This window comes from Planococcus citri, chromosome 3 (genome assembly GCF_950023065.1).
Source record: "Planococcus citri chromosome 3, ihPlaCitr1.1, whole genome shotgun sequence".
Lineage (NCBI taxonomy): Eukaryota > Metazoa > Arthropoda > Insecta > Hemiptera > Pseudococcidae > Planococcus > Planococcus citri.
In genome coordinates, this window is record NC_088679.1 from 72774983 (window position 1) to 72794403 (window position 19421).

Consider the following 19421-nt stretch of genomic DNA (forward strand, 5'->3'; position numbering starts at 1 on the left):
TTCATTCGCCATTTTTGTACCCACAACTCACCCCCCCCCCCTCCCAGAAAATTTGGAGCGCGAAGCCACTGCTTGTATGTTTAAAAAATGTTTGGTTTTTTTCAAAGTTTTCATAAAAAAATCACTCCCTCCTCCCCTTCACTTCTCTAATTAAAATATGGGGTAAGTTTAGAAAATTGGAAAAAATGGTCTGGAAAACCAGGAAAAGTCAGGGAAAATGACATGGCAAAAATACTGAACATCCTGTATTGATTAAAGTATTGTTCCAAAAAGACGCTGGGAATCCGAGTTTTTGGGTAGACTGAATTGCATGAATGCCTTTTTCAATGAAATTTTTCAAAAATGATGAAATCCTCTAAATTTGCTAAATGCTTTAGATTTGTATGGCTAAAAATCTAAACTTTCACCAAGCAGCCAAAGTTTGAACCAAATTTCTGCTTTTGAATACCTCAATTCGATCTGATTTCGATATTTTCATTAGCCCAATTCGAATCTTCAAAAATTTCCTAAAATTCAGTGAAAAAAATCTACTTACCTAATGCTAGGTACCTACTTATGCTGTTTTAATTTTGTTTTAGGATCAAAAATTAAGCTGCCTCGTCAGCATTCCAAGTTTAATAAAATTCTAGATTTATGTATTGTTATTGATTTTTTTATCTCATCTGCAATATTAATCCGATTTTTCCCATTCCAGGGTTTATTGCTCGATATGGAGGGACCTGAAATGACTGAAATGGCATCCAAAGTGTACGATCTTATCTATGCCAGGCCAGTGTTGTCTCTAATGGAACTGTCATCTATCGCGATTAGCATTCGGTTATGGCGTTGGAAAATACGTAGACATATTAAAAATAAGAATTTAAACAAATTACATTTTTTAGACGATATTCCTTTGCAAAGCATACTTCCTAAAAATACTGCAACGCCGCCAGTTATTAATCGTATTGTCGAGAAACAGGTGAAAAACTTGCAGTATTCAATGTTGTGGTGGAAGATAACACATAATATGGACATATTCCAGTTACAACATCCGTTCGATTATAATTTCCCTTTGAGAAATGTTAATAATTTTTCATATGATTACGATGGCACGGTTCATTGGACCCGGACAGCTAAACGAATGATGATGTGTGCTCGATTTAGCGAACGAGAGAAATTCAAGATCGCTTGTATGTACTGTTTTGAAGATGACATCAGACGAATTTGGCCATCTGTATCGAATGAACTAGACTCGGAGAAATGTGTGTTCGGTATTTTCCCCAATTTGTGTTACTGGATTTACTATTTAAGAAATGAAATGAACAATATACCCATTTCGCTCGTAGGCCTAAATAACGAGGACATTTTTGAGGAATTGCTCGATAGGTGTGAATCCAAAAATTGGTCGGCTGCGGAGTATTTTTGGAATCGCATTTCCTCGCGCAGACGATATCAAAAAGCTCTAGACTTGTATAATAAGTACGGTAGAGAACTATTTACTAATGTTGTGTTACCAAGATTGAGTAAATCGGAGCTCGATAGATTTCTCGCTGAAAAAGGCGCTGAATTTATTGCTGATTTGTTGAAGGATAAAAAAACTTGATTTCGATTTCAGTTTTAGTTTAAGTTTTGTAATTTTTGATACCTTAAAAAAACGAATAATGCAAAAAAACAACATCGTTCCTTCCAACTTTTTTCTTGATATTTTTTGTCATTCTTATACTGGAATAAATATTAAAAGCGTGTAGGTAATTGCTCTCATTGTACCTACTTAAGTCTTAGTTCTGTCGGTCAAAATTATTATCCATTTTTGTACCCAATCCCCCCCCAGGGAGTGCGAACTGCGAAGCCACCGCTTGCATGATTGAATTCCTTTTTCAAGTCTTGAAAAAAATTACTCCCCCCCCCCTCCCCGACAACTTCTTCTTTATTAATTAAAGTATGGGGTAAGTATAGAAAATTGGAAAAAATGGTCTGGAAAATTGGTCTGGAAAACCTGGAAAAGTGAGGGAAAATGACGGCAGAAATAATAAGCACCATGTATTACTTGAAGTATTGTTCCAAAAAGATGTTAAAAATCAGAGTATTCTGGTAGACTGAATCGCATGAAGGCCCTTTTTAATGAAATTTTCTAAGAATGGAGAACTCCTCAAAATTTGCTAAATGGTTTAGATTATGTATAGTACAGTCATTTTAGCAAAATTTTTAGTCGAACCTCGAAAAGATTGGGGGCAAGCTGAATTTCACATTATTTGTTCAGATTGGTCTCTAAAACAACCCATCAAAAGTTGCACCCCACAACTTGACCGCTACCCCCGCAAGAGGTCATTAACCTTTTCAGATACAGGTTTTTCGGCTGTATCGCCAAAATGAAGGGTCCGAGAGGAAAAATGTTCGAACAAAAATTGTTCTACGCTAAATTTCCTATCAGCATGACCAGTCCAGCTTTTCCCGAAATGGCGATTTCACCCTTACTGAGGAGGGGGTAAAGTTGTCAATTTTATGAAAATTGTTTAAAAAAATGAAAATCGGCATTTTAAAACGTGAACTCGATTCACGGTAGACTCGAAAATATTTTGACCAAAGTTGCACACTGCAACTTGTCTGCAACCCCCGCAAAAGGTCATTAACCTTTGTCAGTCTACGTTTTTTGGCTATATCGCCGAAATGAAGGGTCGGAGGGAAAAAAGTGATTGCACTAAAATTATTCTACGTCAAATTTCCTATAAGGATGGCCAGTTGAGTTCATCAGTTGAAATTTATTTTTCGATTTTTGATGAATTTTTGAAAATCAAATTTAGGCCAAAAATGAGAAAAAAAATCAAAATCTTACCAAATTGTGCTATAAAGCTGAAATTTGGGGCATTCCTTATTTTCGACCTGACAAATCGATTGGAAACATTTTCAACCCGTTTTGAGCAGTTCTGGAGCCTCCAGTAGATTTTTAAAACTTGAAATTTCCACAAAATTTCATTAAATGAAGTTAGAATGTAGAAATTCACGCTGCAATCTAATTTAAACACGCTATTAAATCAACTGCTGGTGGGTCTGAGTCATTTTGTGGCCACCAGCGACTTTTTGAAAATTCTTGGAGCCTCCAGTAGATTTTTGAAACTAGAAATTTCCACAAAATTTCATTAAAAACAGTTAGAAAGCTAAAATTTATTCTGTAAACTAATTTCAATACGTTAGGGAGCCGACTGTAGGTACATTTCAAGTCGTTTTGGAGCCTTCAGCTAGTTTTTATAAATTACGGGAGCTTCCAGTAAATTTTTTAAACGTGTAATTTCTGCAAAATTTCATAAAATGGAAAAGATTTTGTGGCATTTTTTGAAAAACATAAGTTTCTAAAAATCTGTTGTAGACTCTAAAACGGATTGAAACTGCCTGCGATCCACCTCAGAATAATGTCAAAAGTAAGGCGTCTCTGTTTGGTGAAATTTTATGGAAATTCCAAGCATTGAAATATCTACCGGAGGCTCCGGTAATTTCCAAAAAGTCGCTGGAGGCTTCAAAACGTCTTGAAATCTACCGGTAGTCAACTTCATGCCATACTGAAATTAGTTTATATTTAGAGTGAATTTTTGCTTTCCAACTGCCATTAATAAAATTTTAAGTTTCTAAAATCTGTTGAAGGCTCTAGTTATTTCCAAAAGGATACTTGAGGCTTCAAAATGACTTAAACCAACCTGCAGTCGACTTGATAGCGTATTAAAATTGGAGTACACAGTTAATTTTGGATTTCCAACTCTGTTTGGTAAATTTTTATGGAAATTTCGAGCATTGAAATATATGCTGGGGGCTCCAGTAATTTCCAAAAAGTCGCTGGATGCTCCGAAACGACTTGAAATGTACTTAACAGTCGACTCCCTAGCGTATTGAAATTAGTTTACAGAATAAATTTTAGCTTTCTAACCGTTTTAAATGAAATTTTGTGGAAATTTCAAGTTTCAAAAATCTACTGGAGGCTCCAGAACTGCTCAAAACGGGTTGAAAATGTTTCCAATCGATTTGCCAGGTCGAAAATAAGGTATGTCCCACATTTCAGCTTTATAGCACAATTTGCTAAAATTTTGATTTTTTTCTCATTTTTGGCCTGAATTTGATTTTCAAAAATTCACCAAAAATCGAAAAATAAATTTCAACTGATGAACTGAACTGACCATCCTTATAGAAAATTTTACGTAGAATAATTTTAGTGCAATCACTTTTTTCCCTCCGACCCTTCATTTCGGCGATATAGCCAAAAAACGTAGATTGACAAAGGTTATAATGACCTTTTGCGGGGGTTGCAGACAAGTTGCAGCGTGCAACTTTGGTCAACATATTTTCGAGTCTACCGTGAATCGAGTTCACGTTTTAAAATGCCGATTTTCATTTTTTTAAACAATTTTCATAAAATTGACAACTTTACCCCCTCCTCAGTAAGGGTGAAATCGCCATTTCGGGAAATGCTGGATTGGTCATGCTGATAGGAAATTTAGCGTAGAACAATTTTTGTTCGAACATTTTTCCTCTCGGACCCTTCATTTTGGCGATACAGCCGAAAAACCTGTATCTGAAAAGGTTAATGACCTCTTGCGGGGGTAGCGGTCAAGTTGTGGGGTGCAACTTTTGATGGGTTGTTTTAGAGACCAATCTGAACAAATAATGTGAAATTCAGCTTGCCCCCAATCTTTTCGAGGTTCGACTAAAAATTTTGCTAAAATGATTGTACTAGTATGGCTAAAAATCGAAACTTTCATCAAACAGCCAATTTAGTAGGTCTAAAATATATTTCGAACCAAATTTCTGCTTTTTAGTACCTCAATTTGATCTTATTTTGATATTTTTCATTGGCCCAATTCGAATCTTCAAAAATTTCCTAAAATTCAGTGAAAAAAAATCTACTTACCTGATGCTAGGTACCTACTTACTTATGCTGTTTTAATTTTTTTTTAGGATCAAAAATTAAGCTGCCTCGTCATGCATTCCAAGTGTATTGTTATTGATTTTTTTTTTTATCTCATCCGCAATATTAATCCAATTTTTCGCATTCCAGGTTCATTGCTCGATTTAGAGGGACCTGAAATGACTGAAATGACTGAAATGACTGAAATGTCTGGAATATCATCCAAAGTGTACGATCTTATCTATGCCAGGCCAGTGATGTCTCTAATGGAACTCTCATCTATCGCGATTAGCATTCAGTTATGGCGTTGGAAAATACGAACACAAATTAAAAATAAGAATTTCAACAAATGTTGGTTCTATGACGGTATTCCTTTGCAAAGCATACTTCCTGAAAATACACCAACGCCGTCGGTTATCAATCGTATTGTCGAGAAACAAGTGAAAAACTTGCGGCGTTCAATGTCGCGATGGATGCTAAATCATAATACGCAAATATTCAGGATACATCATCCGTTAAATTTTTGTTTCCCTTTGAAAAATGTTGATAATTTTTCGTATGATTACGATGGTACAGTTCATTGGGTCCGGACAGCTAAACGAATGATGACGTGTGCTCGATTTAATGAAAGAGAGAAATTCAAGATCGCTTGTATGTACTGTTTTGAAGATGACATCAGGCGAATTTGGCCATCCTTATCGAATGAACCAGACTTGGATAAATTTTTAATATTCGATATTTTCCCCAATTTGTATTACTGGATTTACTGTTTAAGAAATGAAATGCACAAAATACGCATTTTGCTCGAAAATGACGAGGATATTTTTGAGCAAATGCTGGATAGGTGTGAATCCAAAAATTGGACGCCTGTGGAGTATTTTTGGAGTCGCGTTCCCTCGAGCAGACGATTTCAAAAAACTCTAGACTTGTATGATAAGCACGGTAGAGAACTATTTTCTAGAGTTGTGTTACCGAGACTGAGTAAATCAGAGCTCGATAGATTTGTCGCTGAAAAAGGCGCTGAATTAATTGCTGCTTCGTTGGAGGATAAAAAAACTTAATTTCGGTTTCAGTTTTTTTTTTCAGTTCAAGTTTGAGTTTTGTAATTTTTGTTTCATCTTTTAAAAAAGTACCTAAATAAAACAAAAAAACATAATTTTTGAATTTTTATTTTTTTTGTCTTTGTGAGTTATGGGCCCTTCCTACGTGGTTTTTCTTCGAAGGCAAGATTAACGAAAGTAATACTTTCACTCGTTTGGTCGAAGAAATATTGAAAACTGAGACAAATCATCATATCGTCGAGAGTGCTTCGAAAGACAAACGTCTAGAGATTACCCTTCATTTTGGAGACGTTTAAAAAAATGATTGTTTTTTTTTCAAATTTTCGAATTTTTAAAATATTCTAAAATGGGATCTAAGGTTGATAGATAAAGATGACCATACGAAGGCCATTCCCATAGGTAAAAGTTTTGTCAGACGTAATTTTTCTCTTTTTTTGAGCAAAAAATGAAACGTATGGGAAAACGTCATTTCGATGGTGCCCAAGCCTCAAAAAACAACATGATATGCGGTAGAACTTCACACCTTCGACTCGATCCTTCAAATGGTGAAAAATTGTACGAAAAATGGTTTTTTTTTTAATGGTACGTATTTTGACTCAAAAGTATCATTAGTAGTGATTCTTGGATTTCGCTTTCCTGTTTGATAAAGGACGAAAATGCGATTTTCTCAAGTCTTCACAAATCGATGCTCTTGATGGGTAAAAGTATCCCTAAGCTGCACATAGTTCCATGAAGGTTTGGTCAGAATTAATTTTTTTTGTTTACCTAAGTACTTTGAGAAAATACCTGCTTATGAAAAAAATGCATTTTTCAACTCTCTTACCTAAAGGGACAGAATGCGAGATCAGTTGGGGATTAGGAAGTGAGATGCAATTTTTATCATCTCATTTTGAGATTTGCACAACGCAGTAAAAATTTCACTTCATTGACTCGATTAACACTTATTTTTTTCAATGGAGACTTGAAATAAAAATGTTCAAAAAAGTTGGAAAATTGGAAAAAAAATTGCGAACATTTTTGGAGATTTTTGATTCACTCATCAAGATCATTATTGGGGTCAAATTTGAACGCCATTATAAGTTTTTTCGCATTTTTGAAATATGTACCAATCGAGATTAATTACATATTTTGAAACTCTAAAATCCTTGAAAAGGGAACGAGCTCGTGAGATTGTCTCACTGTAGTCACCAGTTATTCAATTTTACTCTTATTTGATTCGTAAGCCAGAAAATTTTTTTAAGTTACGAAAAAAACCCTGAAAAAAGTGATGTATTTTGGGCATTTTTCTTCTGCAATGGAGGAACCCTTCAAAATCTCTGGATATGATATTTTTGGAACTGAATGAATTGATTACGGGTGCGGCCTCTTTGTATGTACAAATAGATGAAAATTTCTTCGAAAATTAATTTTCCCCCTAAATGAATGCTAATGTTTAGAAATCTTAAAAAGGGTGGTTGTGGTGAAAATTTGACATCGACTGTTCTGATAGGTAAAATTCCATTATTGTTTGACCAAAATTGAAAAAAAAATCAAAAATAATGTTTTTCTACCCTCTTGCGAAAATCGCTAATGATATTTTTGGGTCACACACTTCCAAAAAATACCTACCATTTTCTACAAAAATTTTTTCATTTTTTTTTTCAAGTCAAAATTTAACTTCGGTATCGTGTAAAGTTATCTGAAAATAATTTTTGCATTGTGCACATAATATTTTAATATTGGTCTACATGTTTTAAAGTTTGTTAGGTAGGTACTTTTTTATGAGGTAAAAGAATAATTATTAATTAAACATAATTACGAGGGATAGTCGGAAAGTAAGTTTCACATGGCTGAAAAAGTATAAACGCGTGGACATTTTTTGACCAAAATTGGAGGAAGTATAGCTCAAACATTCAACCAGATCTGACAAAATTTATTCTGCATTTGGGTGAATTGTTCGTATTTTACAGCGTGATTAGTAGAGTGCTGATAAAAAACATCCGTCCAAATGTAGTATTTGGCAAAATAAAATTTTTTTCAGTTGTAATAATTATGAGTAAAATTCATCAAGAATTACTCAAGAGATATCATACTAATGTTTTTTCAAGTTGATACGTTATTTGGCGCTGTAAATTGTTCATGTGATGGTTGCAAAATTTCTGGGGCTGAGTGACTTTCGACAATGCCAATATTCAGCAGATTATCACTGAACAATCTACTTCATTTGGATTTTGATTGAAACAAAATAATGTTACTATGTTATGTCTGGAGTGGTTCTCAATCAATTTTCCAGTGAATTTTTCTTCTGTTAGAGCGGTTGGAAAATTAATTTTTTCTAAAATATAATTTTTGGACGGATATTTTCTATCAGCACTCTACTAATCACGCTGTAAAATACGAACAATGCACCCGAATGCAGAATAAATTTTGTCAGATCTAGTTGAATGTTTGAACTATATTTCCTCCAATTTTTGTCAAAAAATGTTCACGCGTTCATACTTTTTCAGCCATGTGAAACTTACTTTCCGACTATCCCTCGTATAACTCACCTGTAAGTTCAATCTGGTCAAGGTTCATTTTCTTTTAAAAAATCCTTAAGGTGCAGAGTGAATTCCAAACTTCCAATATCATTTTGTCAAATTATGTGAAAATATCCGATTTCAAAAACCTACTGGAGGATCCAGAACTGCTTAAAACTGTTCGAAACAGTCTGCAATAAATTTTGTTGTTCGAAAATAGATCCTGAATTTCAGCTTTCCAGGTCAATTTGGTAAGATTTTGATTTTCCCCTCATTTTTTGCCCAAATTTGATTATCAAAAATCCACCAAAAATCCAAAAATCCACTTCAGTACGTGAAAATTTGGCTGGAGATGGATTTTTGCATGCTCTTCCGATCTAGCTACGTCCGGTTCAAAAATTTCTGTGTGAGTTAGGATAGGTAGTAAGTAGAGGTAGGTATGTATACCTTCTTTGTAAGCAAAATTAATTTTTTCTTCATTCAAAATTCAAATTGTAAAATAATTATGCTTTCCTTCTTTCGTTCATTGAAAAAGAAATATGTATTGTATTTTGTGCAACGCAACTAAAACCTTCACTAATGAACAAATTTTAAAATTTTAAATATTTTATAAAACGACGATGCCTCTTTAAAATTTTACTTATGCCCATTATTTTCAACAAAAAAATTTTAAACATTATAGATTCTTGATTCTACACAAGACGGTTTCATTTTTCTTTTTCTCTACGTAAGTTAAGTATCATTTTAGTTCTCACTAGTAGCGCTCTCTGAAGTTGGTGGCATGTTCAATTATCACATTCTGACTAAATTGAGAACGTTTTTGTGATATCAGAAGATACTTCTCTGCTATTGAGATTTGGCGAGAATGGTGAATCGACTTTTAATTGAGGGGGGAGCGGGGTGTTTCAAACCACAAAGTGAAAAAGACTGATAGGATTGCTTTTCTAGAAAATTTCAGTTTGCTAAACAGTAAGTAAAGGATTTTGAATTTTCCAAAATGGTTCAAAATCTATATAGGTACCTACGTAGATTGATGAAAGCATTTAAATTACAATCACATTTAGAGATCCAAAACAACGAGTGGAAAGAGGGGGGACATGTATTTTTAAGGACAGATTTTTTTTTTTAAAAACACCTTTTTTCTCTTACGTAATACGTCAAAAGAAAGCTGGTCAAAAATCACTTTTCAGGTGTCACTCCCAAAATCGGCTCAAATGTGGATAAACTCGTTAAACAGGTCGAGTATAATAAACAACTCGATTTTTAACTGCCCATCTTCATATTCATCGCCTTCTGGAGCAAATTCAAAATTCTGGAGGAATTGAAAAATCGCGCTGGAGGCTCCAGAATGGCTGGAAATAGTGAAATTTGGATTTGAGTAATTAATATTAGTTTTGGGACTTTTTTTTTTTACCATTTTTACTGATCAAGTACATACTTTTTTTTAAAAAAAAAGCTTAAATCGCCAAAAACAGCCAATTTTGTTTTTTCAAACGTTCGTCAAAAATCAAAAAATGGATTTGGGCAGCTGAAAATTTGGTTTGGGGGGTTTTAGACTATGCTCTTTCCAAAAATCGCGGTCCCGTTCAAATCGGAGGCGGACGCCTCAAGAGGTTCTCTTGTAAGTATAAATGGGCGTAAATATCCTATATTTTTAAAAAATACAATAGCTCATCAAAGCAACATGTGAGCCTATTATGCACATAACAAATCGCACACGATGATCCAAAATTCCGCTAGGATATGATTCGAAATTCCATACGTCAAAATGTGTATGACACGTATAGATGGAAAAGTATACCTACTTGGCACATCGTACCAGTAAGTAAATGATTCCGGGGCATAGTTTAAAAATAACTTGTACCTACTTATAATCTTACGAAACGTTGCCTATTACCCGTTCCCTAATACAGATGCACAGATAGTCGTCTTACCGAGTGAATTGTGGTGAAGTGTCCTGTATTGTTAATTTATTTTACAACTAAAAAAATAATCTTAAAATGGTAGGTATTAAAGCTTGGTAAAAATCATGTTGATTTTTCAACAAAAAAAAAATCATTTGCGCGGAGTGTAACTAATAATGATATTGTATTATTTTCTGTTTTTTTCCCTCGTGAATTGTGCAGGCTGATTTAAGCAGCAGTGAAATAGAAAGTGAGTACTTATAGTTTTTGATATTATTCTATCAGTTCGTTAGATACCTACCTTAGATTTTGTTCATTTGCTCAATAAATTCAAAAATTAAATTGTGAAATTTCTACTCAAAATGTTCTTTTGACCTTGATCATTCTTAATTTCGAAATTGAGCAAACGTGCTTCGATTTGACCAGAAATAGGTCACGAAAAATTGGCATAAATCTGCGTCACTGCTTTGAAACAAAAATATGTTTTATTCCTCGATAATTTTTTCCTTTCTAATCATCGTTGATTTTCCAGAGGTCAATTTCGCCTTCGGAATCTACGACACTGATGGCAGCGGAAGCGTAGATGCCTTTTTCCTCGGTGACCTTCTCAGAGCTGTAGACTTGAACCCAACCAATGCCACTATTGAAAAAATGGGAGGAACCAAAAAGAAAGGTATGCAGATCCATCGTTCAAATTTTTCCAATCGGTTACAATAAAATATGAGTATACGACACTTCATCCAAACGCTTTGATTGATCGCAGATGAAAAGAAACTTACCGTAGAAGAATTCCTGCCAATTTACAGCCAAGTTAAGAAAGATAAAGACCAAGGAGTATACGAAGACTTCATTGAATGTTTGAAATTGTACGACAAACAAGAAGATGGACACATGTTAGGCGGTGAATTGATCCACATTTTATTATCATTGGGTGCGTTTACATTTTCACTGAATTAATTCAACTACCTATGTACCTACCAATTGGTTTTCCTATTTTGGTAATATTTTTACAATATTCTCAATTTCATGACAACTGAGTAATTTGTCATTTGTGTTAATTCATGCCTAAAGGTGAAAAATTAACCGATGCTGAAGTCGATGAAGTAGCCAAAGACTGTATGGACCCTGAAGATGAAGATGGAATGGTCCCTTATGTTCGTAAGTACACCAAATCAAATGCATTATATTTCAAATTTTGAAATAGGTACACAATCATACCCCCGTAGGTATTTAATTTACTATATTAGCATGTTAGAAAAGTGGTATTAGATCTCCCTTTGGTTACCATATAAGTATCTATGTAGTTTTCTCCCCTTTGCGTGTTATTATCCTATTTCTGTCTTACCTACCTCTCATGGTTCATTTGTGGAAATTTGAATGCAAGTTTCAGAACTAGAAAGTAATGGAAAAAATGAAAATTTCCAATTGGCATCATCAATTTTTCAGTCAGATGAAAAAACAAATTCATTTTTTAAAATCTAATCAAGCGTAATTGTTTACAGTTTTCACTAATTCAAAACCGAGAGAGTAAAATCCATTAAAAACATGAATAGTAGCCTTGGATTCCGATTACAATAACATAGGTCAACGCAAAATCTAAAAAAAAATCGCAAAATTTTTAGTAAAATTTGTCAAAAATGTGTAAAAGTGTCAAAAATCTATCAAAATTGAGTAAAACGCCAAAAAAAGCAATCTCATTAGGTAAAACAAATTTTAAAAACTCAAAATTACCCAAAACTGTCCAAATTTTGGAAAAATTTTACGAAAATAAAATCCTGAAAAAGTCGAAAATGTGAAAAAAATTATGTTAGGTAAGAGCTGTCAAAAATTCATTATCGTTGAAAAGTGCTCAAAACAGATGAAATTTCATTAAAACTTGACTAAAATGCAAGAAAAAGTGTTGAAAACCAAGACGAAAGGATGGCAAAAAACTTCTAAGAAAATTCTTCAAAATCATCAAAAAATTACCATAAAACGATAAAAGTTCAGTACCTATTTGCCAAAAACAAACCGAGAAAAATTAAGTGTCGAAAGTTCTCAAAAAATTCTGTATCTTCCCTCTTGGGACACCTCTAAAGTCAAAAAATTTTCTGACTGTTTTCCAACTCGAAATAAAGACCTTCACAATTTTTTTTATGGTATACACTTTAGATTGCAACGATTTTAAAGATTTTTAATTTTTCTGAAATTGGCTCAAGATTCAAGAATTCCCAATTGGTGCAATTCAGTTCCACTTCTAAACCAGTAATTCAGCTTGTCTACCTGTATTTCTGGTTTTCAATCAAACAGGAACTGTTCAAACAGGTTATAGGATATAGGTCTCCCATCTTAGGAGTGTAATCAAGGTCAACCAGTTTTTGAACCCAAAAATAGGTCTCCCATCTTAAGAGTGTAATCAAGGTCAACTAGTTTTTGAATCCAAAAAAGTCGTTCCAACCAGTAGTTCAGGTGGCCTACCTGTAGAGTAAGTGGTAGTAAAATGGACCATCTAAGCCTTTTTTGAGATTACTCTTCACCAAATTGACCATTTGTGGTCATTGAGGGCTTAAATGATAGATACATGTGTCTAGTTCAATAATATTTAATAAAACTACCTCACAATTTATATACAGGTGGAGCAGTTTTCATTTTGGCGAAGGTATCAAAAAAGGGGGTCTGACTTTGTGGGGTAGTAAAATGGACCACAGCAAAAAAAACTTAAAAAGTGCATGAAAACACTTATAAATGGTAGAACAATAGAGCACCTTGACTTTTTTTATTTTTGTGATTACTTTTCACCAAATTGACCATTTTTGGTCATCAAGGGCTTAAATGATAGGTAAATATGTCTAGTTTAAGAAGATTGAATCAAATTACTTCGCAATTGCCTAAATCAAATCAAAAAATAGGAATTATTGTTGTGGTCCATTTTACTACCTCACAAAGTATGACAGATACAAATACTTACATTACAGATGAATTTCATTATGAAAGCTCGAGCCAAAAAAATATGTCCAATAGATTAAAATAAAGCTGAAAGTATGTACTACATACTTAACTCAAGTTATCGTTCAGCAAGAAATAAATTACTGAAGCGTGCAGAAAATTCCTTTTCAAGCACCGCATCATCCCAAGTACCAAAAAAAAAATAAAGAAACCCCTGGGAAATGACCTAGCTTATTAAAGCACACCCATGTCTGGCGATTTACCACCTCGCCATGGGTTATTCGGACAGAATAAATAAAAATGAAAAAAGAAAGCATAGAATCTTGGACCTAGTTCGAATTAATATGTTGAATCTAAATGGACCAATATCTGCATTGGCGCAATACTGATCATGAAACGAATGTATCACTAAGATTTACCATTAAGAATCATACATAAGAATAATTCAACCGGATAAATAATTAAAATCAGGGTCTTTCACCATTAAATAATTAGAATCGGATGATGAAACGAGGTATACCAAAGAAAATATGAAGGGATAAAAGGGCACCCCTAACCCATCGAACTTGAAGAAAGTAACAAGCACACTGCTTTGAGACTTTTATTAGAAAACAAAAACAAAAACAAAGAAGAAGAAAATCGTGCAGCTTATAATTAAATATAAAAAAAATCATTAGCATACCCTGGTCAGAGAAATCAACCGAAATAGGTGGCAGCTACCCTATAACGACCGGATGAATTAATTTCACCTATTCTCAAGGAATAAAAACGGAAAATAAGACGATTATAGGAAAAGAGAGAACTTTGTTGTGGATAATTAAAAGTTTTCGTTTTAATTATGTTTAATAATTGAATAATTCGAAGATAGTTTCGAGGTTCAAGTTTCGTGTAAAATATTTCATATCACCAGTTTCACTTTTCACTAACCGAATGAGCAGGCCGAGATGCTCGGACCTACTGAAGATTGGTACGAAGCTTTCAAACGTTGGAAGCTCGTGTACCAGTTCCTTAAAACGCCGCTAGTCGCATATGATATAGAAAATATAACGGGTGCAATGATACTATTAATTCTTGAGAATAAAATAGGTGGGAGGTAAATTAATGAAGTTTCGTTTGAGGAAATATTTACCCAGTGAATAACGTGAGGATAGAGGGAAAAACCTCCCACTACATTACAAAAAATACAATCTGCATTCCAATTAAAATGTGTAATTTTTTATTGAAAATGAGAAATTCACATATTTCAAACAAACTGCCTTATCACTTTGAAAGTCGGAAATAATGAGTGATGGTCACCTAAAATGAAGTATCAGGTACAAATAACACCAGTTTCTGTCATTTCTCACCAGGTTGCGCTAGTGGATATCACTGAAACTACTGGTAGTAGTCCATTTTACTACCACTTACTCTATTTCTGGTTTTCAACTGAACAGGAACCGTTCAAACAGGTTATAGGTCTCCGGTCGTAGGAGTGTAATCAAGGTCAACTGGGTTTTGAACCGAAAAAGCTGTTATATGGAACATTTCGAGTGATTTTTTGAAAGTCCACTTATGGTACATATGTTCAAGTTTACAAATTTTATTTTTTATTTTAAACTGTAAACATTTTGAAAACAATGAAAACAGAACAAAAATACAATTTCTTGGGCAAAACACGCTAATTATTGATTGGAGGATTTTTTTCTACGCCTTTTTCTTTTTTGAGCGAATATTTGAGGAAAAATTACTCAAAAATGAAGACTATATTTGCTCACCCGATATGATTTTAACTCAAGAAAGGTCTAGCTGTAGGTGTAGGTATTCCTTCTTCAGTGAATTTTGCAAAAAAAATAAAAATTCGCTATTTCACAGAGGAATGAATAAACCTAATTAAAAAACTTCGAGTAAGTACCTAGTTGCTCAATATTCGATACCTAACTTGAACATGCATTCAAATTCTCAGTAGAAAACCACATTCCTTTATTATTTCCTTCAAAACCTGCAAATCCTAAAAACCGTACCCAGTACCTACTTTATTTAATTACCTATTTAATATCTCGTACAACTGCAATAAAGTTTGATTTTTACCTCTCCAATTACACCCCCACCTATGCAACACCATAATAACCCACAAACCTTGGCAACATAGTCTGAAAATAACCAACCGCATATTGCGCATGCGCCAACCCACCTGACATTCCTTACTCGTATAAATAAAAATACTGGCATAAAAATCAAACTTTATCGCAGTGATGAAATAATATTATGATCAATTATTGGAATTGAGAAAATAAACACGTGTGTAATTTCTATTTCTTCCAGCATTCGTTAAAAAATTCATGGTGAAATTAAAAGACATGGTTTAAAAAATCTTCCTACCAAACTATTTATATCTATAGGTTAAAAAAAAAATTGGCAAACATCTGATAGTAAGTTGCATTAGTAACGAGTTATAATAAACTGATGGCCTACTAAGACAGCACAGCGAAGAAAATGCTTTCATTCACTCTCGGCAATGCAGTTTCAAAACGACGCTTTTGGATTTTTTTTTTCAAAAATAATTTACTTACATGTTTTGTATCAAGCTTGAGCTTACCTACCTTTACTTACCTTATTTTTAGCCTTAATACTCGAGAATTAACATATCCGCTTTCGTGCATATTTTTCTGGCTTTGAATCGCGTCCATAAATTTTTATTAATGATGTTTTATTGTTTCAACAGCATTCATGGCAAGAATTTGCAACAGACCAGTACCAGAAAGTGACAATCCATTTCACTGAATATAATCATACTGCCTGCATCAATTAGAATACAAAAAATTGGTAATTTGATACATTTTTCATTTCATGTACTGGATGTTATGATTAAATTTTATTAATTTGTTTACAATTTTTCATTCTTTCTTCTTGATTTTTTTTTTTTATAATTTTCATTTTCTTCTTTCGCTTCTATACGAAGCAGAAAAAACTCTACAAAGTCGATTGAAAATTTGACCTACTTTTCAAACATTAAAGAAAAAAATAAAATAAAATATCGCCACAAAGGTAGCATCGACATATTTACAAATAAAAATGTATTATTGATATTAGGGCTTTATATACGTACATTCGAAGGTATCAGAATAAAATAAAAGCTAAAGAAAGAACAAATGATCTTATCAACAAACTTTCTTTCATTTAAACATCGCGTCAACTTTATTATTCCCTTTGATACTGCCGTTCTTTTGTGCAACTCGACTAGAGGAAGTCCCATATCCTTTTATCGCTTAGGGAAATTACATGGCAAGTTTGAGATTTCTCGTGTCACTCACTCGTAGTACAGTTTGATGTACTTATTCGCAAACGATGATGGCTATGAAAAGAGATTTTAATAAGTTTGCCTCGTGTTTGCTCGAATTGCCACAGTCATGTATAAGAAATGCGAAATGCAGATACGAGTACAACTATACGTAAACTTGTACGAAATTAAACTCAATTATGCTGCGGCGAGACTTAAACCGGTGTCCTTCATTGTGTAAAATATCAAACAAAGGTACCACCTGTTGATCTTTCCTTTTCTTTTTCTCGTTTTTCTTACGGAAATTTTCGCTGGTTTAAACTGAATTGGTTTAAACGTGGAGAGGTAATGTAGGTATAGCTAATTGAAAAAGTACAGGAAGATTTGATACCCTTCTAGGTAAATATTTTCATGGGATATAAGGTCGAAATTTCCAAAAAACAAAAATTTAGTTTCAATTATTTCAATCCAGAAAAATCATACAGTAGGTATGTATTTCGAAATTTTAAAATTGGAAAAATAAATTTTCAAGTTATTAAAAAAAAAATTGAAATTTCCAGGAATAATTTTAAACACTACAAATCATCAAGGGAACTTTTTAAACTAACGTACTTCGATTGGAAGGAATCCAAGTTAGATTGAAAAAGCACGTTCAAAAATCCTCCTTAACAAAAATTTTACAAGTTGAAATTGATTTTTAGATCATTGATGATTTTTTGAAAATTTTAAAAATTTCAAACAGCTATTTTTATGGCGATTTTCAAACTTTTTCCTGAAATATATGAATATTTTTCAAATAAATCGAAGTAAGTTGGGTACCTACTTGATTTCACTCCCCTCCCAACTTTAAAAACCTGGAACTCTATACTTTTCTGGAGGATACGACGAGTTTTCAATTTTTTCTGGAAATGTAAAAGTACTCTAGAAACTTCAGCGCCAATAACTTTGGCTTGCGTTATTTGTAGATGGCATTTTGAAGCCTCCAGAGCAATTTGGAATGCCTGGAAAAAATTAAAATGACGCTGGAGGATTCAAAATGACCCAAAAATGATTGTTCTTCAAATTGGAGAGAGTAAGGGGGGGGTGAAATGAAGTAATTATTTAGCTGGTTTATTTTGTGTGAAATAAAATTTTGCAAGACTTTTCCAAACGAACGTTTCAGGGCATGCTCTTCTGATCTATCTTTTTTCGTTCACATTTCAAATCTGAAATTTAATACTTGTCCTGTTTAACAAAATTCAGTTGTATTTTTCGAAATTTTGACCCCAAACTCCCCAAACCTTCCTCTGATAGTTTAATGGTTTAGATTTTCAAGGTGCACGAGCCATCAGATCAAGAATGATGCCCTCATTGAAAGTCCATATTTTGACACCCGTACTGAATTTTCAATTTTTTTTACTCCATATCTCCTCTCTCCTCTGTTTCGGATCCGGGGACTAATTTTTGATTTTACAGTCAAAACGTGCTCTAGCATCCAAAATCAGCCTCTTCGAAAATATTTTATACTGAGGTAGTTTGATATCCATGTAAATGTTTTCAATGGGTTGAAATTTTTCTCACTTATTTTCTCCCTCTTAGGGGGTCGATTTTTCGAAAATATTCTGAAAAATATGCAGAATGTGATGAAGGACCTTAACAGTTCATAATTGTGGAGGTACAGTTCTAGGGGGGGGGGGGTGTTTTTTTAAATCAATTAAGGTTTCCATTTCTTCCCAAATTTCGATCTGATTAAAAAAAAATATCATGTGTAATATGAGTCTTTTGAGCATTCACATTAATTCCCTCTCCAATGTCAAAAAATTTGGAAAATTTGTATGACCTTTGGTTTATTAGCATTCAAGAAGTGCTGAATTCGAATTTAAGCTCAGTTTTTCAATACGAGCCCTCCAAGTCCCACAATAAGCTTCTAAACATCAAAAAAATTGAACATTGTTTTCACGATTTCAACGAAGTAAAATCTCTTCAATTTACTTGAAAAAATGTGCGTAAACACCTTTTTTAGGGGTGCCTAAAGCGGGGGGCTCTAAAAAATGGTTCAAAATTACGAATATACAGGGAGCTTAATTAAACTTTTTCATCAAGATAATTGAATATATACCTCAAAACGTTACGTTTGGCGCTAATCGCAGGTTTCTACGTAGTTTTCCAGGGGTTCCAAAAATTTCGAAATGGCGAAAAAATGGAAAACTGGATTTTTGAGTACCAGCGGAAAATTTTATTGAGCTCAAAATTTGGTAGGATGAAAGTCTTTCAGATACTTACTAATAAACTGTAAAAAGCTTTTTAGGGGAGCTCAAAGGGGTAGGTTCAAAATGATGGTTCCAAAATTTTCCAAAAATCGAAACCCCCCCCCCCCCAATTTCTGTCTCCGAGGGTCGGAAATAGGAAAATCACCTTGTATAATGTTTATCGAGTTCAAACAGTTATCTTACCCTAAAACAGTTTTTGAAAATAATACTCAGTGGTTCCAAAAATTATTTTTTATTCACAACTTTGGGAACCCCTGGAGCCCAAAAAATGGTCATTTCGGGTTAACTAACCACGGATTCGTATTTAGGACATTTATTACAACATTTTAAGAGTGGTCTAGTCGATAACTGGCTTGGGCCAAAAAGTGGCCTTATCGGGACTCATCCTTTCTAGAAATTTCTCTCTTTTTTTGAGATTTAGAAAGTCTCATGTATTTTTACCTCACCTATAACCAGAAGAGAATAGAATAATCTTTAAAAAAATCATTTTAAAAGTCCAGAATGCATCGACAAAAATTCAATTCTTTGAAATCAAGATTTATCCTTGGAAAAAACTTATTTTCCTTCTCTTTTCTTTCTTTATTATCGGCTTTATTTTTTTTTTTTTTGATTCTTCTGTTTGTGGTCAAAGAAAATATCCTGCAACTTGTGAAGTACG

At 33.5% G+C, this 19421-nt stretch overlaps 2 protein-coding genes across 5 annotated transcripts in view; both read left to right on the plus strand.

Moving 5' to 3' along the window:
• Positions 1 to 10422, plus strand: part of LOC135839015 (uncharacterized) — a 25511-nt gene extending 15089 nt beyond the window's left edge. For all 3 annotated transcript variants that reach the window (XM_065354861.1, XM_065354863.1, XM_065354860.1), the window contains 2 exons: positions 695 to 1250; positions 5021 to 10422. In XM_065354861.1, coding sequence (XP_065210933.1) covers positions 710 to 1250; positions 5021 to 5931 — 1452 coding nt within the window. In that variant the 5' untranslated portion in view covers positions 695 to 709 and the 3' untranslated portion in view covers positions 5932 to 10422. The remainder of the gene's footprint in view (positions 1 to 694; positions 1251 to 5020) is intronic.
• LOC135839016 (myosin light chain alkali-like) lies at positions 10298 to 16127 on the plus strand. Of its 2 annotated transcripts, XR_010557519.1 has the most exons (7): positions 10303 to 10432; positions 10556 to 10583; positions 10866 to 11006; positions 11097 to 11264; positions 11405 to 11491; positions 15560 to 15666; positions 15960 to 16127. XR_010557519.1 is itself a non-coding variant. In XM_065354864.1 (6 exons), the coding sequence occupies exons 1-6, from the start codon at positions 10430 to 10432 to the stop codon at positions 16016 to 16018; spliced, it is 486 nt and encodes a 161-aa protein (XP_065210936.1). In that variant the 5' UTR covers positions 10298 to 10429; the 3' UTR covers positions 16019 to 16127. The 2 variants fall into 2 exon arrangements, 1 of the variants encoding a protein (XP_065210936.1); XM_065354864.1 differs by lacking the exon at positions 15560 to 15666 and having other exon boundaries at positions 10298 to 10432.
• The last annotated feature ends 3294 nt before the right edge of the window (positions 16128 to 19421 follow it).